The 25194-nt window shown below is 41.5% G+C and overlaps 1 protein-coding gene across 5 annotated transcripts in view; it reads right to left on the minus strand.

Annotated features, from left to right (window-relative positions):
• ARHGAP26 (Rho GTPase activating protein 26) overlaps window positions 1–25194 on the minus strand; it is a 407506-nt gene that overhangs the window by 176605 nt on the left and 205707 nt on the right. For all 5 annotated transcript variants that reach the window (XM_084884972.1, XM_084884975.1, XM_084884973.1 and 2 more), the window contains exons 12-13: window positions 24284–24320; window positions 3159–3224 (exon numbers count right to left, since the gene is read on the minus strand). In XM_084884972.1, the coding sequence (XP_084741098.1) occupies window positions 3159–3224; window positions 24284–24320 (103 nt within the window). The remainder of the gene's footprint in view (window positions 1–3158; window positions 3225–24283; window positions 24321–25194) is intronic.

Here is a 25194-nt window from a genome sequence, read left to right on the forward strand (position 1 = left end):
CTTTTCTTAAAAACCTTCCAGTAGCTTTCCATTGTACTTATATCACAATCAAACCTCACTGTGCCTAAAAGATCCTACATGATTGAGCTCAGGCCTACCCCTGACCCTAGCATCAACTATTCCACTCCACTCCAGACACACTGGCCTTCCTGTTACTCCAGCAAATCAAGCTCAGGTCCCCAATCACAGCCTTTCCTCCACCTGAAACCCTCCTTTCTTAGATCTTTCCATCATTCAGGTCTCAGCTTAAATACAACCTCTTTAATGCATCCCATGGCCAACACTATTGGCCAGTACCTAGCCCTGTTTTCATTTCTTTATAGCAATTAATATCTAAAATTATCTTTATTGGGTTTCTTGTCTATCTTTCTCCCCTTAGCTACAATGTAAACTCATAATACAGTGATTCTGTCTTCCTCACCATTGTATCCCCAGCATCCAGATTAGTATATGATATGTGATAGAATAGAGTGAATAATACAGTGAGTTATACTCCATCAGAGCCACTACTTCGGGGTCAAAACAAAATTTCCTGGAAGAAATGTGGGAAAAGGATGATTCTACACCACCTATCTAGAAATGGTACTCATGAATAAAAGCAAGTGGTTTGGAATGAGGGGCTTCCACAGCTAAAACAGATCTATAAAAGCATGGCATGATTCCGCATGGTTCATGGCTAGGAGACCCCAGTCAAAAACTAAGGAACGGGCCCCAAGTTACTCAGTAGCAGAACCATTATTCAGTGATGAGGTGGCTTGAAGGGCTTTTCCTTTCTGAAGTGTCAATTTCTTTCTTCTGTCCTTGAGCTTTCCTGGAATTGGGACACAATCCCGGCTTTTGGGCAATGATTAATGAGCCCCAGAGAGCATGGGAGGTCTGGTCATTTCTGGTCACCACAAATATGTATGTACATACATGCACTGTAGTAGGGAAATAGCCACTTCCTTCATGCCTTTATGTAAAAATGTTTTTTAACTCACTGTCTAAATGAAAACTTTCTCAGAAGTTAAAACGTCATTTTTGGAAGCAGAAGCTAAGAGACCAATCCAGTTGGTGACCCTCCTCTTCCTCATCACTTATTCTGTATATTTTCTGGCTTCATATCAGAAAGAGTCGTCCTCCTGAGCTATGGGCATGCATTTATCACACTCTCTGTGAAGGGTTTTAAATGATTAGGTTTCTCTCTTTGTTTTGGCTCCTGAAAACTGAGCGGCAGACAGGTGGCCCACCTCAGGCAAGTATATGAAGGTGCCTGGGGAGCAGAGAGGAGGGGGGTTCTGTTTTGAACTCACTTTTGGCTCTACATTTATGCCTCTACTTTTGTTAACCCTGGAGCTCTTCTATCTGATTCTTTTATTTTTAACCATTTGTATGCCATAGGTGTTTATAGACATAAGCGGCAGACCTTTTTTAATTAAATTCAAAATATTGTGGCAATTAACGGGTTAAATAAAAAGATTTCAAAATGCCTGTTGAAAAATTATCTTAGTTATACCTACTTCTAAAAACTTAGGAACTGCAGTTATGGAAAACAGATAAATCAAAGGAAGAAGGTAAAAACAGCAGAGACCCCCCTGACAACACTAAGATAGCTGTGCAGGCATGAATCTCCCTGCCTCCCCTCTACCCCAGAATGGTTTCATGCTTGGCAGGCTGTTTTAGAACTTGCACTTTTCACTTACTATATATAATCAAAATCTTGGGTGTCAATAAGTATATTTCCACTGCATTTTTAGTGATTCAGAGTTGTTGTTTTTTTACTGCATGAATGTAGCACTGTTGATTTAACCAAAATTTGAGACATTTGGCTAGTTTCTGATTTTTAACCTTAATAACACCTTTATGTAATCATCCTTATAACTCAACCTGGCCCATGTCCTTATTTCCTCAAAGATCCACTCCCAGAAATGTCACTTTATAGTCTCTGGTTACATTTTGCATTATCTTTGCAAACTGCCTTAACTCTTTATTGAAAAATGGTTTATGAGACATAAGCAAACATTTTAAAATGTTAGTACATATTAAAATAACTAAGTTGGATAAAAGATTTTTGACTGGATACATAAAAGTACAGGCTTTTAAGATTAACTTTTTTTTTCCTCTCCCTCTCCTCAATGCTTTATAGCCTTTATAAAGATGCCTATATTTCTCAACTGGCAAGAGTTATGGATTCTCCTTTAAGTGGTAGAACTTCTTCCAAACAAATAAAAAGGGCTGGTGGGTTGAGAGGTGGTAGAAAAAGTAAGATGCACAACTTTGACAATGATTCATATCAAGCCTAGTGGAAGACAGTTACCAGCTTTTGTAAGGGACTCAACAGACCAATTCACTCAAAGCTCCAAACTATTAGAACCGAAGAATCGCCTTTGTGGTCGCCTCAGAAGAGGGGATGGAGACCATTGGGATGAAACAACTTCCCTGATATCAAAGCCCTGCTCCTCTGGACCCAGGAAAGGTCAATGTGTGACAGACAGGGCTGACCACAGGGTCACTGCAGGAAACTAGGGGCCTGGACATTTCTTTCTGCCTGGATGGTCCCAAGCAACAAGCTCCCAGAGCAGGTTCTTCACCTAGGGTCCATGGTCATTAAGAGGTCCACTACAGAATTCAGGGTGTCTATGAACTGAGGAACACAATTACAGCTTTATTTTCACTAACTTCTAAATGAAAATTAAGCATTTCCCTTCCATTACAATATAAGCAACAAATCACAGTAGATTCAGCAGTGCCTGCAACTTGGTCAGAAGTCACGGGTGTTTTCATAACATATTACAACTGTTACAGACACCTTGAAATATTTCTGAATGGAGCAACTTATCAACCACCACTTATTTAAAGTGTTAACAAAGAAACACATATTACTGCATCACAACATATATTATTAGTACTTTAATAACTGAACTTTAGTAATTGGTTTCCTTTTAATCCCAAGTATTTGATATGTATGCATTTAAGGCTTTCTTCAGATCAAAGCGGTCAATGACACCAAATTGGTTGAGAGCCTCTGCAACACAACTCATAGAAACACACTGGCCATGGGACTTGGGGGTTCATGAGTCACTTAAAATCGGAAATCAGCAGGTAGCAGGTCTCAGGTCTGACACCTGTCCAAATGTGTGGCCTTTGCTGAGAACAATGTCATCTGTTGAACTACGTACCTCTGGTTTCCACAGCGTGGATGCATTTCTTGATTATGCTGAAGCCAATGCTGTCCAACTGTGCAGCTGAAAGAGGGAGAGTATAGAGTTCAAGTTTCTGGCAGCACAAACCAACCTTGGGACAAGGCATGACCAACCCAAGATGACTCAGTCCTATGGTGTAGCCACATATCCTTTTAATTTTTCCCAAAAAGGGCATGGGAATAATTTTTTAGCTATTATTCACTAAGAGCTTACCACATGCTGGGTACAGTTATAAGTGTTTTGTGTATATTATCTCATTTAATTTTCACAGTAACTCTGCAAGCTTATCATCAATGTATAGTTAAAGAAACTGTAGCATACAGTGATGAGCACCATACCAAAAGAATAACTAGGCATCCTTTAAATTGTTTGGTTAATATCAGAAGCTGGAAGACTAACTGTTTGTTGGTCGCCTTCAAAAAGTATAAATGTTGGAGAAGTTATTGACATAGATTATTTCATTTTTTCCTAAACAAGTCCTCTAGGCTGATCCTATCATTGGCTTCATATTAAAGATGAGGAAACTGAGATTTGGCAAAGCTAGGTATCTTGACCAAAGTTGCAGGTCTAATATATGGGAGACTCACCCCAGAACCCGTTTAACCAACTGCCTTAAATGTGACTCTGGATTAAAGAGAGAAATAAACTCCTGCTCAGGGAAGAAGAAAAGAAGAAAGGAAGAAGAAGGAAGAAGGGAGAAGGGAGAAGGGAGAAGGGAGAAGGGAGAAGGGAGAAGGGAGAAGGGAGAAGGGAGAAGGGAGAAGGGAGAAGGGAGAAGGGAGAAGGGAGAAGGGAGAAGGGAGAAGGGAGAAGGGAGAAGGGAGAAGGGAGAAGGAAGAAGGAAGAAGGAAGAAGGAAGAAGAAGAAGAAGAAGAAGAAGAAGAAGAAGAAGAAGAAGAAGAAAAGACCCAGAAGAAAATTAAACAGAGAAGCTACCTGAGGCAGAGGAACTAAGGCAGGAAGTAGAGTCAGCCTCTGTGTGCTCTCTGTGGTAACTCAGCAGGTGGTGACCATATTTTCCATCAGCTCCCAAACCCACTAATGTCACTCAGAAAACAGAAGATCAACAGTAGTAGCATTTTCCACAGCGCAGAACTAATTCCCACCCTGACAACGAAGCTGGAAACCCTCCAAAATTCATCCCCACACTCTGTTAGCCAGTAGTAAGATCTGTGTGGTCATCTTTAAGAATGGGTTCATCTTTGACCTCCTTGGGATATCAGGAAAAAACATTCTACAAATGAATGTTCAGAGTAGAGAGGGAAATGGCAAAAGGTAGGAAGATGAGTATTATAAGTGATTTGTCATCATCCCAGGGCAAGAAATAAACTTGCACACTCTGAGCACTGAGCAGAACTGGAACTCCTCTTGGATCTAATCCAAATGGAATCTTTCTCCAATTCTTAATGTCTATGAGTAAACTTAGATCCAGTGAAGATAAAAACCCTTTTTAAAAAATCACTGACAATTATCCAAATCAAACTAGAAAGGAATGCTAATTTCCCAAAACTTCTCTTCCCAAAGGGAAATAACTCTTGTTCTTGCATGCAAGCTTAGTTCTTAGTGGTACTTATTATAAACCACTTGGTCTCTAGGATAATAAGTAAAGTACTAGAAAAGGAGGAAAAGAGTGCTTTTCTACCTGGAAACCAACTGCTATACAAAACATTGCTCTTATATTCCCTTATAGCTGTAAAAAGCCTAATAAATCAATCCCTTGCTTTTTCTAGTATGAACCAAGTATTTACTTTGCAAATTGTGTTATATTGGGCTTTCTGACTGGAAGCTGAAGCCAAATCAAAATTATTTTTCCAAGTGAAACTCAATTAACTCATGCCATAGATATCTCCTAAACTTAATAACAAATTATAATACACAGGCCAAATAACTATTGGAAACGAGGAAAAGATTTTTTAAAATAGCTTCATTGAAATATAATTCACATATCACAGAGTTCACCCACAATTCATTAATTTCTAGCATATTAACAAAGTTATCAATTAATTACCACTATCAAATTCTATAGCATTTTCATTTCCCCCTTCAAAAAACTCATACACATTAGCAGTCACTCTATTTCCCCCTTATTCCTGCCTCTAGAAACCACTAATATATTTTCTGCCTCTGTAGATTTTCCTATTCTGAACATTTCATGTAACTGGAATCATACGACATGTGGTCTTCTGTGTCTAGCTTCTTTCATTTAGCATAATATTTTCAAGATTCTTCTCTGCTGTTAACATCAATACATCATTCTTTTATGATGAAACTAGAAGCTCAATGCACAAAATTCGTGCAAGGGCCTTGGCCTCGGCCCCTGCTACCACTGCTCCTGCTGCCGCCACCACCACCACCGCAGCCAGGGCCCTCTGCCACCTCTGCCTCAGCCCTGGCCCCTGCTCACTGCCCCCTTGGCCAGAAGCCTCTGGCACCTCTGCCAACCCCTCCCCCACTGCAGCTTTGTCCTGAAGGAAGGGTGTCCATAAGGATATCTGGTCTAATTAGCATATTACACTTTTATTATTATAGATACCATTCTATTTTCTAGATAGCCCACATTTCCTGAATCTACTCATCAGCTGCTGCTTCCTCCTTTGGGCTATTATGAATAAATGCTGCTAAGAACATCTGTGTACAAGTCTCTGTGTGGGCATACTTTCATTTCTCTTCAATATATGCCTAGGAATAAAATTGCTGGGTTACATGGCGACTCTATGCTTAACTTTTTTGAGAAACTGCCAAACTGCTTTCTAAAGCACTGCACCATTTTACAATCCCACCGGCAATGAATGAGGGTTCTAATTTCTCCATATCCTTGCCAACATTTGTTATTGTCTTTTTTATTATAGCCATTCTAGTGGGTGTGAAGTGGTATCTCATTGTGGCTCTGACTTCATTTCCCTGATGACTAAGGATCTTGGGTATCTTTTCGGGCACAGAGGAGGGTTTTCTTCCTTTTTCACAGTTTATATAGAGCCTACTAGAATGTATTTGTCAGAGGGGAAATTACTTTTTATACTTAAGGTTTCCAAAATGTTCATAACTGACTCAACAGTCAGTGGAAGCCTTTTAGTTCTTCCTTTGAGAGGTTCTTAAGAGGATCCTTGCATAGGGATGAGAGTCATAGATGTCTAAGAGAGAACTGTCATTTTGTATAGTGTTCTGTGAGCAGCCAGGGCTGATTCCAAACTTGGATGTTTTAAGAGTAGGTTTGTGAACACAGCATCAATGAACTTCTGCTCAAAAAAATTACTATTTTGCTTCCTTACCCTGTGAACACTGACTAAAGTTTTGAAAATTAGAAATAGCCTGGCAGCTGACAGTGATGCGCCCAGTCGCAGGAAGATACATACTCAAAAATCCATTAGCACAAGTAGCTAAAGAAATGACAGAGCCAGACAGTCTTAGAGAGGGAACTCAGTCTTTTCATGTGGAACTGTGGGAAGCAAGATCCTGTCCTCAGTAAGAAACAGGTAATAGAAAAGAATACAGCAGAACCTTCTAAGTACATTGCCAAAAAATTAAATTCCACTAACCTACATTAACTAAATTACTACTTTTGGAAATCAGCAAAGCACAACCCCCCCCTCCCGCCCCCCGCCCCCCCCCCCCCCCGGCTCCCACTGAAATCTGAGTAAATGCTCATCCTTTGATTTTCCCAGCATCAGAAGTTCTCCAATTTGTCCTAAGCCAGCAAACACCTTCTTTAAATAAATCTTACACAGATATTACACATAAAGACCTTACTCATAACGCAGGTAAGGTAGTACTCATTAGTATGTATTAGTTCAAATGTATATGTTGCTTACATATTGCAAAGTCAAATATTAAGAGCTCTAGGTAACTGCTGGCCTGTTATGTTACATAATGATGATAATTATTGCAGTTATAAACAGATAAAACTGTGTTAAGAAATGAGATGCATGTCAGACCACTGTGTCCAACAAGAAACTCATGAAGTACAATTGTGTCACCGTTGCTGTAGCTCTCTAAACTGAAACAGCTATAAGGTACATCGCTACCTGCGGCCCCACACTTCCCTGCAGCTCTGTCTCTCCATCTGTGCCTATTACTCTCTCACAGGTTTGACTTCTACTCTCATCAACCTGAGTTTCCTGCTTATGTCATGATTAGGTTACAAATGATTAAAAACTGCTTTATTTAATGTGTCCTGAGTACCACTAATATGATAGGGACTACCGTGCATACATTAGCCAATCATTTGTCCTGATCTCTGCCTAGCAGGTTCCTAATCTAAGTTAATTGAGACCTCCTAACTCTGAAAATCGAGTTCCCACTAAAAGGTTTAGGACAGGATCACCGCCGAACAGTTGCTAATGTCAGAAAAAGTCTGAGCGGCCCGACAGATGGAAGCGGTTCTTCTTAATCCCCTCAAGCAGGTGATTCAGCTCTTTCACTGAGCCAAGGCTCAGGAAAGGTCAGGGATTTATTTGCAATTTCTGTATCTTTATAATCTCTAGAAATAATCTCTCATTAAATATATACTAGGCTTGCATTATTCCCTTAATTTGACTTGCGATGAGTTGTTGCAGGAACTGTGACTCCTATGCCCGCCAGACATTCACTGTCTTGCAGGCCAAAGCTTATCTACTTTCCTCAGCCTCAGGTCAGCTCTGCCTAGGGTTACACACAGGGCAGCCCAAACAGTTGCCATATAATGACTATTCAGAGAGCTTGCACCAAATACCCAGATTGACCTGCCAAGTTAGAAGCGTGTCATCCTCTTAACTTTCATTTCAACTTTTGAAGCCTCGCTTCTTTGTCTCCTTTTAAAGAAAGGAAAGGGCACAGGTCACACAAACCTATTTTCCAAAGTTCTACGGAGAAATGAGAACCCTGGGGAGGTGGGCTGACCCTCAGTCAACAGGAGAATCTTAGAACACAAGCGGGAGGAGGGTGCCGGGCAGACTGCTGGGGTTTATGCTATCGTGTCTAGGATAAGAACTCTGAGATTAGAGAGGCAGGTTAGATCCAGAAATTGACTATTTTGCTGTTTACAAAAACTCAAGTTATTTCCTTGTCTAAAGGAAGGAGGCTGGTGGGCCAGGTAGACAGACATGGCTTTTAGCATAACCACCACCATGTTCTGCAGCTTCTAGTACCTCATTGTACATCATTTGAGACACTTTCCCTGGCTCTTTATACCTTTAAAAAAAAAAAAAAAAAAAAAAAAAAAAAAAACGAGGTGTGGCCCTGGCTAGTGTTCTTAGTGGTTAGAGCATTGCCCTGAGCATCAGAGTGTCTCAGGTTCGATTCCCAGTTAAAGGCATGTACCTGGGTGGCAGGTTCCATCCCCAGCGCCTCCTAGGTGCCCAGGAGGCAACCAATCAATATGTCTCTCTCACACTGATATTTCTCTCTCTTCCCCCCACCCCCCCATCACATCTCTCTCTCTTCCCTCTCTTCCATTCTCTCTAGAAATCAATGGGGGGGGAAATGTCCTCAGGTGAGGATTTAAAAAAAAGAGGCATGTAGGTGACAGTAGAGGGAGAGAACTACAGTAAAACCATGAGCATAACCCTTAGCACCACCATCTTTGTTACCCCTCATATTCAATAACTACCAAGACCCTCAATTTTATCTGAATGTCTCTCAATTTTGTCTAGTTCTTTCCATCTTCACCACCACCACTCTGGTCCTGGCTTCCAGTATCTGTTACCAGGACAGCTTCAATAACCTTCTGACTGGCTTCCTCCACTCTGTCCTCCACATTGTAGCACCCGGGATCTTGACAAAATCAGACCATGGCACTTCCCTGTTTAAAATCTCTCTGTAGAACCTCACTCTCGGGAGGATAACCCAAATCCTTAACATGACTCTTAGAACCTTTATAATCTAGCCCCAGTTTGCCTCTCCAGCCTTGTCTGATGCCTCTCCTCTAGATCACAGCATCCCAACCTCACTGACTTATGTCCAGAGCATCCAACTTGCCACACTTTCTCCCCAGCACAAGCTGTGAATTTCACCTGGAATCCCTTTGGCCCAATTAACTCTGAATCCTCAGGTCTCCCCTAAGTATCAATTCCTCAAAAAAGCCTCCCTGACCTCTCTATCTAGGTTAATGCCCCTATCACATACTAGGATATAGCACCATCAACATGTTCATCTAAGTATAGAGCACAATTGCAGGCTTACATTGAGTTGTCTAATCCTACAAAAGATGTCTACCAAACAAGATATGCATCCAGGAAGGCAATGGTCAGTGTACATCTTTATTTTATTCGGTACTATATCCTTTTCACGGTTTACTACATTGTTGGACAGGAAGAAGCAGCATTCAATTTTTCATTTTATATAATTTTTCATTCGGGTGCATAGACAGGCAAATGGTGACTGGTGGTGGGGAAAGATGCTGAGGGGCAGTGTGGTGTAGTCAAAAACAATCTTTCAGATTTCAACTGATATCAACCTCTGAGAGTAGGTGAGTTATTGAAGTTTGACCCTCAGCTTTTTCATCTTTTGTGTGGAAGCTATGATTAAATAAAGAAATGAATGGTCTGATCTAACCATTTCCTTCCTCCCTCCCTCCCTCCCTCCCTCCCTTCCTTCCTTCCTTCCTTCCTTCCTTCCTTCTTTCCTTCCTTCCTTCCTTCCTTCCTTCCGGTATCAATACAAAGAGGTACTACCACCGAGCAGTACAGCCCCAAAAATGAGTTCAAGAGAAAGGAAAAGCAAAAACTGTGCAAGCCAAGACATGAGACAGAAGAGATAAAACCAAGTTTAGGTTTTCCTGGAACTTTTAAAAATTCTCTGCTTGTTCATCGAGGCATTATCATCACCAAGTTGTATTTGGTGGTATAAACCTTGGACTGGTGAGGGGCAGAGGGAGGGGGTTCCTCCTCATCACAGTAGCAGGGCCATCTAATTAGTCAGATGGCCCTAAAGGTTGAGAAATGCCCTAGAAATCAAGGCCATTCTCCTCCAGAGCTTAGTCTACCCAACAGATCTCACTCTTCAGGTCCAGGAGCCCCTTTTCTGAAAACTGTTGACCTACTGTTGCCCTACCCAGTGGTCGGCAAACCATGGCTCTTGAGCCACATGCGGCTCTTTGGCCCGTTGAGTGTGGCTCTTCCAAAAAATACCACGTACCCTAATTAAGTTAGTAACAATGTACCTACCTATATAGTTTAAGTTTAAAGAATTTGACTCTCAAAAGAAATTTCAATCATTGTACTGTTGATATTTGGTTCTGTTGACTAATGAGTTTGCCGACCACTGCCCTACCCTAATCCTCAGTACTCAGAATGCCAAGAAATTAGGCAAGAAGTGGCCAAATCAAGTTTGAATAGAAGGGGGCTTTCCATACCATAGGCTGACTGATGGACACATGGTCTGTGGACACACCCCAAGGTTACAGGCCCACTGGGAATTCAAACAGACCTTCAGGAGACAAATCCTTTCCAAAGCAGAGGTGTTCATTGACTGAATCAGTCTCAACACCCAGTAAAATGGATTACCACTTTCCTGAAGCTGGTATTCAACAAATTTTTCCCAGCCTGAATTTTTTCCCAAAAAACTTATTCAACTTTCCTTTGATTAAGAAAAATATATATTCTTAAAAAAATTTTTATGGGAGAAATGGAATTTGCTGGAAGTGCTGCATATTTGCATAAAAACATGAGAACTGAGAGGTAAAAGTAGTTGCTACCCTATAGTTGACGGGGATGGATATAAGAGATTGTCTAGAGTTACTATGAGCAGGCCACCATTATATGGACATTTTATGGACAGCTCCAGGGGCATGTTCTTACCACAGAAATTTGTTCAATTTCCCAATGTGATTTATTCTTTAGAGTCTGGCCTGCCTTGCTCCTTCTGAATTTAATCAATTTCAGTGCCATTAAAAGCCATGAAGAAAAACACCCACATTGAAATAAATATGAAATCCACCTGGAGAACAGATTTCCATTGGCTCACACACCCAGAGGGCACATTCTCAATTATGTGGAACCTCAGAGTTGCTAGGACTCTCTGACCAGGGCCCCTAGAAACTGTATGCAGCTCTCAGAAATTTCCAGTGGAGCTCAGGAAAGTTGGCCGATTGGTTCTTCATCGTCCAGGTGTGAATTCTCTACTTTGGGGATACCACATAGCTGATTTTTAATCCAGGATCAGCTCCATCCAACTCCAATGCCTACATACTGTGCTCTCAGACCAGTATGTATTTGGGGATATGAACACAGGTTAATATTAACTGAAATCACACAGACACAAATGGTATGTCTTGGAAAGAGAACAGTAAGTTTTAAAGATAAGTATCCTGTCTCTGCTACTCTCAGACTGGGTGTGATCTTAGGCAAGGTGCTTCACCTCCCAGAGACTCCCTTCCTCACCTGGATAGTGGGGATAACCCATCTAGTCGTTGCAAAGGGTCAAATGAAATAGACAGCAACTGTGACTTATTTGGTTTTTAATAAATGGCCATTACCATTTATTACCAATATGTTACTACTTTCTAATACTTGAGTTGAACTGTCCAGTTGATAAAATACTTGTCATATTCAAATCCATGTTATCCTTACAATAATCCCAGAGGGTAAATATTGTTACCATTCTTACTAATAACTTCTTGCTGTGTTTCTACACTAATAAGTATAATGAAAGATAATACATTACCATTTATATAATAAATTATAGTTTATTTGATTTTCCCAATATATCTCTTAGGTTTAGATAATGAGAAAAGCCAGATCTATGATGTTAAATGGTAACAACAATGATGACTCAGTAAGCAGGCTGTGCTGCTCTAGGCTAAGCACTTAAATGTACCCTACTCTCCCCCATCCCTATTTTGTAGGCAGGAAACCTCACCTCCAACAAGGTTAAGTACCTTCTGCAACATTATGGCATTAGAGAGTGGTGGGACTAAGATTCTAACTCCTGCTGACTTCTTAGCTCATCCTCTTCTACTCCCTTACTTTTCCGCCAAAGTTAAGATGGCTGCTCAGTAAAGGACAGGGGCTGGGATCACGTTTTCTGGATCCTGCACTTTCAACTCCAGTAGCAGTCCTCAGATCCAGCAGACCAGAGAAAGAGGGGGCATGCTTACTGCACAGCACATTCTGAGTGTTCTCCCAGGTGTTATGCTTCAGTAAGTGTGAGAATCACACTTCACGTAGCACTGTACTATATACAAAGCAATTAAAATGTTATCACTGAAGATAAACAGAAATGATTAATCGGTTACCAATATCTATATTACATTCTCCATCTAATAACAATTCACCAGTGCTATTATCTCATTATGTTGGCTTGTGCCACTGGTATTATATCAAATGGTTCTAAGTGGTTCACAAAGAAATATTTATAATAGTTGTACACTTACTTTAATGAATATTGGAAACTTACTGGTTCATCACACATAGCATGATATATTTCTTTTAAAATAAATTTAGGCTTAAAAAGTGAACTGATATAAAGAAAAATAGTAAGTAATAATACAGGTAGTATATGTAAAAAAAAATCATAAAGATGATACATCAATAATTTGGGAGCTCCTGTCCTAACTTGTCCCAGACCAGGCACTATATTCAACCTGGATGAGAAGATAAGGCATGAGGGTACTACCAGCAAGCTGTCCTATTTCAATGCAGACACCCTTGACTTCTTGCTTTCTCAACATCCTGCATCCAATCCACTAGCCAGTCCCATCAATAATAACTTAAAAACACATCTAGAATCCAACTACTTCTCTCCACCTCCATTGCTGATACCTTGATCCAAATCACCATCACCCGCGGAGTCCTACAATAAATAGCCTCTCAATTGTTTCGACGTTTGCCCCCAACAGTTAATTCTCTATCAGCAGTCAGAATCATCTTTCAAAAATATACATTGGCTCGTGTCACTTGCCTGATCACAACTCTCTAGGGATTTCTCATGACATTCAGAACACAATATTATCTCTTGACCATGGCCTCACAGGGTCTAGTCCTAGCCTACTTGACCGCTGTCCCTCTGGTCTCCTCCAATTCAGTCACAATGGTCCTCTCTGATATTTCTATAACACAGCTATTTCATTCCCTCCCCCTCAGGGCCTTTGTACGTGCTGGTCCCTCTACTAGTAATGCTCATCTAGCAGCTCCTGACATGCCTCCCTCCTGTTCCTTTGCTAAGATTTCTCCTCAAATGTCACCTCTTCAGGAAGACCTTCTCTGTTCCAGGTAGTCCTTCCCTCTCACCCTCTATCACTTTGCTCTTCATCCTTTATTGCACTTCTCTCCATCTGAAAGTATAACCTTTGTTTACATGCTACTGCTTGTTGTCAGTTTTTCTCAATAGTATAACTCCATGACAGCAGGGACTTTATTTGCCTTGTTCATTATTATAGTCTCAATAAATATTTCCTGAGTGAAGGAACAAATACAGTCTACATTTTCACCAGCTGAGACACGAGAAACCAATAGGTAAAGAAGTCCCCACACTGCAGGAGCCTTGGATGGGGAGCAGCTGGCTGCATGGCGCCCTGCGGTGAGAAGCACAAGACAAACAGGACTGGCAGGGATCTCATTCATCCCGGGGCCTCTAAGCATGAACACTGACGATCAGAATTTTCTTCCCTAGCCTACCACACACACAGGCAGCTATCTGTTTTTTACACACACACACACACACACACACACACACACACACACACACAGAGAGAGAGAGAGAGAGAGAGAAATAAGCCGAGAGGGACAGAGTAGACAAAGTAAAATAGGTAGCAGGAAAAGAGATGAAATTCCTGCTGGGCCAGGAACAAACCTGCCAGCTCTCAGTCTGAGTCAACGGAGGCTCTAGGACAGCTGTAAAGTGTTACAGTTCTTGGCAAGACACAGGCAGCCAGCGTGGCCAGTGTCTGGGTTCTTACGCAGTACACGCTGAGGGCTGCAGATAGATCAGCTTGCAGGGTACGAAGTGTGTCCTGGTATGCTTTTACACCTGCAGCCTCCCAGTCCACCGTAAAATTCTGAATCAGGAGAGCCGGGAAGGAGCAATACTTAATGCCCACCAAAGAGCTTACTAATCAGGGCCATTTGTCTCCCGAACTGAGATCTGGACATCTCGAGAATAAATTACAGTCTAGTGGCCTCGATTCCTTTCTGCCTTGAGGCCTGGGTGGCTGTGCTCTGGTTTCTCAACCAAAAAGAGAACTCCAGCTTTCTGAGAGTAGAAGAGTGTCAAGCTGAGAACCAATTGCCTCTGACCATCTAGGTCCCTTTCCTGCCTTCACCTCCCTGTCCCCTGACCTCCATCTGGCATAGGAATGATTTAATTTTTTTTTTTTGTCACAATAAATATTGAGGTAGCAAAGGGCAAGGGAAGAGAAGACATTCAAGATCAGAGGCCTAACATTGGCACCTGAAGTCCCCATTGAGCGGCTGTGTGACACAGGCATCCTTCAGCTCTGCACTCTGTGACCTTTCTCCATCTAGGTAAGATCAGGCCTTGTGAGAATCAAATAGGACAATGTCTGTGAAGGCACTCCAAGGAACTCTATAGAGACTGCCTCGTGTCATGATTCTACATAAATAGCCTCTGGTTTTGGACAATATCATTGACAATAATAACAGTAGAGGACAACATTTAATAATTGCCTAGAATACCAGACCCCTGAACTAAAGATTCCCATCTTAATCCCATTTAATCCTCTCAATAAACCAATGACATAGAGGTGCCAAAGCTATCCTCATCGTTTTTTTTTAAATATATATTTTATTGATTTTTTAAAGAGAGGAAGGAAAAGGGATAGAGAGTTAGAAACATCAATGAGAGAGAAACATCTATCAGCTGCCTCCTGCACACCCCCTACTGGAGATGTGCCCGCAAGGTTTGACAGGAATCGAACCTGGGACCTTTCATTCTGCAGGCTGGTGCTCTATCCACTGAGCCAAACCGGTTTCAGCAAAGCTATCCTCATCTTACAGATAAACTGAGGCCTGGCGAAATTAAGTTCTCAAGGCCACACACTCAGTAAGCTGTTAGCCTGGGAACCCATCCCTGTTGTGTAATAACAAACACCACTCAACACTGTCCACACTGTGAGCAGCAGCTCGAGACAGCTTTTGCTGCAACTGCATGCTGAATGTAAGCTACGTTCTCTGAACACTCTGATTAGGGTGGAAAGGCATGATCTTAAGTAACCACACACTTGCACTCAGAATGAAGCCAATTTTTTTTTTAATCTGTAAGTGGGTCAACAATGCTATCTACTTTATAAGGATCAAATGGCATAATGTATGTCAAATGCTGAGCACATTGCCCAGTACATTGTCTGTGCTCAATAGACATTAATGCAGAGCCTGCCCCTGGTGGCATTGGAGAAAATCTTTCTGTCTGTGCCTCAAGAACCTTTGCACTGAGGTTTAGGAGTTAAAGATGCAACCAGGGACTGTTGCTTGGCTAAAGCCCAGACTGGGGTTGCCAAGGGGCGGCTCACACCTGCCAGGCTGTCCGGACAGAGCCCACACTGCCAAGGAAAAGGAGAATATTAGGCCACAGCACAGTCACACATTGGCTGCATCTGTCAGTCTAAAGTTGGCTCCAAGAGAGGATGGATTTGTGAAGTGTCATTTAAGACAAGCAGCAAGGCTTCTGATGGTCCAAGCAAGTCCAAAGAGCACCACTGCCAGTCATATTGTTGGGGCTGGAAACCCCAATAATAAAATCTCTGAGAAAACAACCTGCTCCATCTTCTTCTTCTCTCACTAGCCCCAACCCCTCAGTCGGGGCTATTCTCGAGTTGGGTATTACTGTTCAACTAGATATAATTTGAGCTCAATGTGAGCCACAGCAACTGTGTTGCACACACAAGTCACAACGAAAAGTGAGGTGTGAGGTGCAGAGAGTCAGCACTTATGTCTCGCCTGATGATGGATGGCTCAGGTGTGAAAGTGGTGGCCACAGAAGCCTGCCATGCAATAGAGGGAGGGGAAAGGAGAAAGGAAAAGGCCAAGCGGGGAGCAGGACAACTGGGAGGGAGTGCAGGCAGGGCAGGGAGTGCGTGCCTGTCTTCTCGGCCCAGGCCTGGCAGCCAGGATGGAAAGCTGGAGGGGAAGGTGCCCTCAGCTGACTGCCTCGTGGGCCAGCACACAGGAGGCCAGGTCACCATGCCCATCATGCCATCCATCCTTCTCAGGTTTAAAAGGGGAAATGTTCTATTTATAAGCCACCGACCAGTGGAGACCTGGCAGCCACTGGATGGCTCTGATCCCACAGGGATCCTGGTTACCAGTGACTGCCTCCTCCAGTCTCTCAGCTGTGGATGTTCCAACAGCAAAAGGCCGAAGGTTGACTGGAAGCGAAAGGAAAAAGAAAATCCTCTTTTTTGATCCTCTGCCGCTTTCATGAGACTGTTGGGCTTTTAGTAACGGCTGGGGCTTTAGAACCTTTGAAAGAACACAGTGACCCATGCAATTCCATCACACCTTTCCCTGCAGTCTCCAAGATGGATTATCTTTTTTTGTTGCAGATCAAGGGACACTGAGGCACAGAGATGGAGAGAATGTACATATCAGAGTCAGGGCAGCGAGCCCACAGAGCTTCCTGTCTCCTCTCCTGGTTCTCCATCTCGTACGCATCCTCATGAAACCAGAAAAGCCTTGCTAGAACACTGTTGGGAGTTTGATCTGACTGAGCACCTCAAGAGAGGTGAGCACACGTAACAGAAACAACATATGAAGCAGCTTTGGTTGAGTTGCCGAATGCCTCCAGGAGGGCAGAGGGCCATGTCATGGTTCTGTACCAGGGAAGCTGGAAAGTCACTGAAGCATGTGAATTTTTTCCAGGGCCCGGCCTGGTGTGTGAGGAGCCACCGATAGTTGAAATGACGAGGCTCCCTGGGTGAAATATGGGATGGCCACTCAACTACAAAGAGCCAAGTGGTTTAGGTGTTGGAGGCTGATGACATAGCTCCTTCCAGCCTCTGTGGGTTGGCTACATAATAACAGGATGGCAGAACAGAGCCAAGATCTTACACATATTGAGAAAGGGAGGGAGAAGAGGATGGCTTGGGCCATCAGGCAGACTCCGGTTTGACAGCCAGCCACACTGCTCCTCTTAAGCCTGTTAGTGCAATTGTAAACTCAGCTGTGAACAGCATTTCTGCAAATAGCAACCATTCACATACCATTTTCATGCTTCCTGCCATAACTTCCTGCCATCATAGAATAATTTTTAAAAATGTAATCTTGTATAAAGCTGAGGGACAAATTCACCATTGCCTGGCTTGTAAATAAAGTTTTACTAATAAACACCACACTCATTTGTTGCCATGTTTGTTGTCTATGCCTGCTTTCATGCTACAACAGTAGAGTTCAAAATCACTGCTCTTAACTGAAAAAGCTGATCCCCTGTGCTAAACAATAACATTTAAAACTTGGGCTTCCCTGTACACATTCCCTTCCCCCAAATCTAAGTGGTAATTTAAAGTGTGTGTCTGGGACACCTAAAGGGATCTGGGGTACCACCAGCAGTGTGTATTGCCCACTTTGAGAAATGCACTCATGAGGACTGAATGAACTCACACTCATCAGGCACCAACCCAACGACAGCAGCAGTTTGGCAGCTGCCTTGGTTCTCCCCCATGCTCCCCTCAGGAGCAGTGCGCTGCCAATCAGGTGAGCTTTCTCTGCTCATGTGAGGGAGTAACTGGCATGGCCAGATAATGAGAACAGCAAGAAGCAATAAGAATTAGGCACTCACTAGCTAACATGTCAGATACTGTGCTGAACTTTAATCCTCACAACATTTTACAGAAAAGGAAATGGAAGCATAGAGAGGTCCACTCTGATCGAGGCTTCCACAGCCAGTGTGTCAGCATGCTAATCCACACCATGTACACAGGACCCTCTGAAGAAACAGCTCTCTCCCGTCCACATGGCAGGACCCACCCATAGGAAATTATCTGTGAAATGTAAAAATGAGGAACAAAGATGCTCAGGCTGATGTTACTCATGATGTCAAAAGTCTGGAAAGAACATTCAAGTCCAATGATAACAACTGGTTCAACAAATTGGGATTTAACTGTACAATGGAACAATAAACAATCATTACAAATGGTATTTATAAATAATTTTTGAGACATGAGAAGATGCCTGGAAACAAGTATATTCAGTATAATGCCAATGAAGTCAAAATACATATTGACATTGACAAAATATATATAAGACATCATAAAAAAAGGCAAGAAGTAAGCATTTCTGGAGGGTGGTATTATAGATTATTTACATTGTGTTTTTTTCTAGATTCACTGCTATATTTTCTTCATATTCTACAATGATTTCATATTATTTTTATAGGAAGTGAACATACATGTTTTCAACTTGCTTAGAAGTGAAGTTTAGAATCGATGTCTATATCCTATGTGACTAAATCCTAACTCCAACTTGTCATTCTTTCTCCAGTCACTGCTCTGCCACCACATCCCAGTATGAATGATAACTTGACAAAGTACAGTGAGCATTATACAAATACAAATGATTCTTGTGAGAGTACTATTGTAGATTAAAAACAAACTGGGAATAAAAGGACTATGACTTGGAAGCACAGCAGAGATGTTATATTTCATTTTTCTGGGAGGAGGGTAGCTGGGAAGTTTCCATTTTTTAAGTTTCTCTAGCCTAGATGGCAGCCTATCTCAAACCAATCAGCTCTGGGCACTGGTAACATCCGCAGACATCTGAATGTCACCCACACCTACACATTTGTCTATTGTCTCCCAGTGGTGTGAGCTTTAACAGCAGAGGATATACTCCATAAAGACAGAGATGCACATTCTATTTGTGAATACCCTTTATTCCTCAGTGCTCAGGTCTCCTAGGACCACGGGCCCTTTAAGAGCTCTGATAGGTTTTGATCAAATGATGAGCTACAGGAAACCTGAACTCCTGAAGTTAAATCTAGTAAAGCTTCAGGAACAACCAGGAAAATGTAAAACAAGAGTGGGAAGCAGAGTAAGCCACAGCGATGTCCTCTTGGAAAGCCAGACAGTCAGGGTTGAGCTGGGCCCTCAGGTGCATGAGATGGCACGTCCCTTTGAATGTAATCCGATTAACCTCAGGAATTTGAGTTAACATGCACATTAACAGAAGTGGCACTATGAAATCAAGATTAGGAGAAGAAGCCCTCTCTGTCTCAATCTGTCAGCCTTCAGCCTTCAAACAGCTGGAGGAACAACGGAACAGCAGCACTTCTGTAAACAAGCTAATCTTTTTACAGCTAATAGGCAGTGGCATTCTCATTTAAAACGTCAACCTTGGAAAATACCAGCTCTCACTAGAAAAGCCTGTCTTTCCCTTGCTCTTACCCTGGCCAAGTTCTTAGGCTTTCTAACTGTTCCTCAGGTGGGACCACAGGACAACAGCTGCCTGGGCTGAGGACAGGCCATTTCCTGGCTTTTCTTCCTGCTTCTGACCTGAGCTCAATTCAAAAGAGAATAAACCAATTCTCACAGCTATAGCCAAAAGCAGGGCAAGCAACAGGATATGTAGGCGCAGCAGATATACATGAAGATGGCAAAGGCGGCCACAGAGGTTGGGACAGGAGGAGGGATTCTGGCCCAATGCAGAGTCCCATTGTTTGTAATAAGAAAGGGGGCAAATCAAGTGCCAGGTATCAGTTGTCCAGATTATTGACACTGTAACATGACACCCTCAGTATAGAAGCCTAGGGAGCAATAAACCCTACTTCCTCTCTACTACCCTTATGCCCATCTTTTCCCTTCTCTTCTCTACCAGGTAAGATTGTGGCCAAGAGAGAAAACTCGGTGTCACTGGTGTATATTCCTGATACTCTCTAGGTACCCAGGGAAGGATCCTTGATGTCTGCAAAATCCACGGGATGAAAGGTCCTTAAGATTGTCAAAACAGCAGAGTGGTTTCTGAATTTAGTATTTAGGGGTTAACCAAACAAAAAATGCACAAGATCTGTAGGCAGAGAACTAAAACTCTAATAAATGACAAAGGTGGTCTGAATAAATGGAAGGCATTCCAAGCTCTTAGAGAAGGTAAGTTAATATGAAAGTGTTGATATCCCCAAATTAATCAATGTTGCTCAATGCAATCCCAAATGAAAATGTTAAGTTTCTCAGGAACTTATCACATATATTCCAGAATTTATATAGAAGGATAAAGTTCCACAAGTAGCTGAGCCAACCCGTAAATGGAGAGTTAAGACCGGAGATTTAAACTATCAGATATTAAGTCCGGCCTCAGAGTCATCCTATTAAAAAAGAGAGATCTGAGCACAAGAACAAATAAACCAAGGAGATAAAGAGCTGAAAGCTCATAACAGACCTCACATAAGCAAACCTAATGTATAAGAAAGCTGGCAGCAGAGGTCAAAGGGGGAGAGAATGCAGTTTAGTAGATGGTGGTGGAAAAACGGACTCCTCATATAGACAAAAAACAAAACTGGATCTTCATGAAACACCATATATGATGGTAGAGATCAGATTAGAAGCTCAAATGTGAAAAATAAAATCATGAAGCCAATAAAAGAAAATGTAGGTGCAAATCTTGGTGACATGGGTCAGAAAGGCCTTCTTTAAAACACAACTTGGAAATCATAAACCAGAATGCAAAAAAAAAAAAAAAAAAAAAAATGAGATGAATTTGAATATTAAAAGAGTAAGGCTTTATACTCAAGGGAGGATATCACACATAATATTAACAGACAGATGATAAGATAGGAAGAAATATTTAAAATATCTTAGGAGCCATCCATATTCCTCTGTCTGCTTAAAATGTCTACACCTACCAAGGGATTAATATCTAGAATACAGAAAGAATTTCACAAATCAACAAGAAAAATTGGTACCTGCCATATAAAATGGGCAAAGAACATAACCAGGCAAAAAACAGAAGAGGAAACCCAGTAAACAGGCAAATACAGGGATGCTCAAGCTCACTAGTTATCAGAGAAATGAGCTAAATAAACTAAAACAATGAGCTATCATTTTCTAAGACTGACAAAAAACATTATTCAGGTAGCTGAATAATGGCAAGAGCTGGCAGGAATGGAGAAATCCTCAAGGAGGGTGGGTGGGACTGTGAACCAACTGCTCTGGAGAAGGACATGAGAGTCCTCCCTAAAACTCTGTTTATGCACCCCTTTAACAGACCAGAAATTCTCATGCATATAACCCAAAGAAGTGCCACACAGGGAAACAGGTAAGAGATGTTGGTGTTGTTAGCAGTGATGAGGAGTTGGAGGCATGAGGAGGTAGAGGACATCTCTGCAGAAACAGATGACAGAGTCCTACACCATGGAGAGTGCAGCAGATAGAAGCCAGGCTCTAGAAGCAGACAGAGGAATATGGATGGCTTCTAAGACCATGCTGAGGGAGCAAAGTAAACCGATCAATACATATTACCACTTGTGTCACTTAAAAACACAGGTAGATAAAAATATATATATATTGTCCGAGAATACATATTAAAAGAACACATTAGAATGGCGGCCTATAGGAGAGGAAAAGAATATGAATTGAGAAAAGAATGAAAATGAATGGAGGGCCCTGTGATGATAATGTGCCACCAATGGAGGAGTATGTTTAATTCAATCCCTCTATACCTGAGATCAAAATAGAGAATAGAAAGGAGAGGATAAAGGCTCTGCACATATATTTATCTGCTGCCATTCACTCTCTGGCAACTGGGCTATTTGGAAAATACCAGCAGTTGACAGACATTATTTATGGCATGTCTTATAACCCATGGGTGCTGTAGGCCCTGAGAGGAATTTCAAAATGAAAAACAAAAACAAATTCAGAAGTGTTCCAGAGAAATTTCCTTTTGCTACCTGCCCATTCTGGGTCTGTGATAAAATGCTGGCATTCAAATTCCCACCAAAATATTTTTTAGAAAGAGAATGCTAGACATTTGAAGTTTGGTTATTGAAGGTAAAAAGAGCAATACTTCACTCTTAAATTTATATCAGATTGACTTCTTAACTTTAAAATAGTTTTCATTGTGGTATAGACAGAAAAAGAATAGCAAAATTCAGACCCTGGGCAAGTAGCACTAGGTGTGGTGTAGGGTAAAAATGCAAATTACTGCAATGGTAGAATGAGCTGATAATGCTAACCAATGGAATCAGGGTCATCTTTCAAATCTATTAGTATCTATCTAAAGCAGAGAGAAGCAAGTTCTTAAGACCATAGTTACAAGGAAACTTCAGGTTGGGGGTCTCCATTTCTATGCTTCTCACCCCCCTCAATACTTGGGTCCTTACAAGGAGTATGTCTCAGGGATATGGTATGGTCATCTGTTACTTTGGCTTGCTTGTTACTTGGCTCTCTTGTAGTGGGTTCCCTGATTTCCCTCTGGCAAAAACTCTGCTCCCATTTTATGCAGAAACAGTCAATCAAGGTGTCTTGTTTTCCCCTGGCTGGACCCAAGCTAGACCAGCTTGATGCTGCCTTTCCTGGGGGATCTGAATTCTCAGAAGAGGCAAAAACCAAAAACAGTTTAGAGTTGTATCATCCTGAAAATATCACTGAGGAGGCCCTTTCTCATTAGTTCCTGGGTCCCCAGAGATGGATCCCGGTTCTTCAGTTCTTCCTACTTTACTGTGAGTTACCCTACAGCCTTCCATATTCCTACATGATTATTACTATTGCTCTTGCTATTGTTATTTTAGCCCAAGTTACCCAGAGTTTATTTCAAACATAGTAAAACAATCCCACCTGATAAAGAAGGAAAGAAAAAATGACTTGTTTCCTTGAATATTTACTTGAAAAACTTTTTCCTTGTTCAATTATTGAGTTTAAACAAAACAAAGAAACATTGTTTCCTGTCCTAAAGGTCTCATCCTACCAAAAGCCACCATTCCAAATTACTTAATATCTCATGTAAAACTCCTGGGAAAGCCCTGGCTGGTGTGGCTCAGTCCATTGGAGCATTGTCCCATCCACTGAAAAGTTACGGTTCAATTCCTAGTCAGGGCACATACCCAGGTTGCAGGTTCCATCCCCAGTAGGAATGCATATGGGAACAGGAGGCAATCAATATCTCTCTCTCTCTCTCTCTCTCTCTCTCTCTCTCTCTCTCTCTTCCTTCCCCCCACTCCCTCCCTCTCTAAAATCAATTTAAAAGTTTCTCAGGTGAGGATTAAAAAACAAACAAAAAACTCCTGGTACAATTTGTTTTGTTGGGTTTTTGTTTTTTTGTTTTTTTGAAAGAGTGAAAATCTCTGTCCTATAATGGATTTCACACATGCAAAATAGCTCATCCTTTTGTCCACATGGGCAGGTACTGTTTTTACTGATTTTGTCTGACATGACTGGAATTCATGGTAGGGCTACCTTTGAAAAAAAAATTTTCCCCAAGTAAATTTTACAAAGCAAATTTGAGGCAAGGGGACAGAATTTCTTTTGTACTCTTGTAGCAACCTGGAAGGAATGTGTTTTTTCTCCTGTGCACCAAGGAGATAATCAGCCAAACACTCTAGCAGCAGCAGTTTTGTTTTAATCCCCTTGTCGTTATAAAGCTGCAGGGGCCCTTGGAAATCATAATTAACCAGAGTGCTCAGAGCCAGCAGCAGGGAGAATGTCCTGTATATTCTACGGAGGTTGCCCAGGGTCACTCTCATCAAAGAGAAATATTATTACAGAGCTGGCTATCTCCACTCCTCCTCTCCAGAGGCAACAAAGAACACTACATGACCACTGAGATAGTTATTGCCTCTCCAGTCCTCTGAGCAAGACAGTGTGGGAGGCAAAGTCAATTCTGGCTTTCTCATAGGCAGGGTTCTTTGGGAGCTGAGTATGATTGGATTTAAGTGACTTTTAAGTGATGATTGGAGCGAGGGTCTTCAGACGACCTAGGATTAACTGAGATAACTAACGTACATGAAAATGTTCTATATAGTGTGAAGGGTTATATAATGCAAAGTGTTGTTATAGTCTTGTCAGTTAGGCTCACTGAATATCCTGGAGTCAACCAATGCGTCAGGGTGGAAGCCTGTCAGGCTGCACTGGGTGGGAATGGGCCAGACCCAACATGTCCACAGCACCTCCTGGTGGCTCTTCTGTGGAGTCGCAACTTCTCAAAGCCCAATCCCAACCCCAACCACAGAAAATTATCAACCACAGTACTCACTTCCTTCATTCTGATTGTCTTTGTTCGAGTTGTAGACCTGGAAAATAGAAATAAACATTCACTTATGTGCATTTTATACCACTCTACAGGTTCACTGAAAGATACCAATACCTTCCCCCTTTTCCTAGTTTGGGCTGTAAAATAGAAGGCAATTTCTAGCTAGCCCCCAAATATGAATCCTCTCTATAATTATCTAGTTCCCAGGACTTACTTCAATTATTTTTAAGTGGCTATACATTAGAATCATCTGTGGAACTTTATTGTTTTTAAAAAATCATATTCTTTCTTTTAAAAACAGCCTGTGTGTATATGTAAAGTTAAAAAGGAAAAACATTTAAAATTAGTTATAAATCATTAAGCATTAACTGTGCACCAGGCAATGTGGTAGCAATTCACATAAATTACCTCAAATTATCCACAAAACAATTCTGTTGGGTAGGAACTGTTATTACCACTGTTTTACAAATGGAGAATTGAGCGTTAGAGACTGTTAACTAAGACCTCACAGCTAGTAAGTGGCAAATTCGTGACAAAGATACATTACAAACCATTAAGTGTTAACACTGGGGAAAGAGACCAATCATTTTTTACCTTTTTGTAAATTTGAATTTTATAAGGAAAATATATTACTTTTACAATAGAAACCCCTAAATGATTTACAGGAATCATGAAAGGGAAAGTGCCCCCACATAAAACAGACAGTGACATATTGCAAGAGTTGGGAAATATTTTTTATAAAGGACCAGACAGAATTAAATATTTTAGGCACAGTGGGCCAGGAGGCAAAATAAATGATATCATGTAGGTACTTGTGTAACAAGAGAGAAAACAAATTTCCACAAATTGTTTTGTTCACAGAATTCAAAATATAAATTTTTTTTCAAAATGGAGGTATAACATTCCTAGCAGGT

This window comes from Pipistrellus hanaki (assembly GCF_964339955.1).
Source record: "Pipistrellus hanaki genome assembly, chromosome: 5".
Classification (NCBI taxonomy): Eukaryota; Metazoa; Chordata; class Mammalia; order Chiroptera; family Vespertilionidae; genus Pipistrellus; species Pipistrellus hanaki.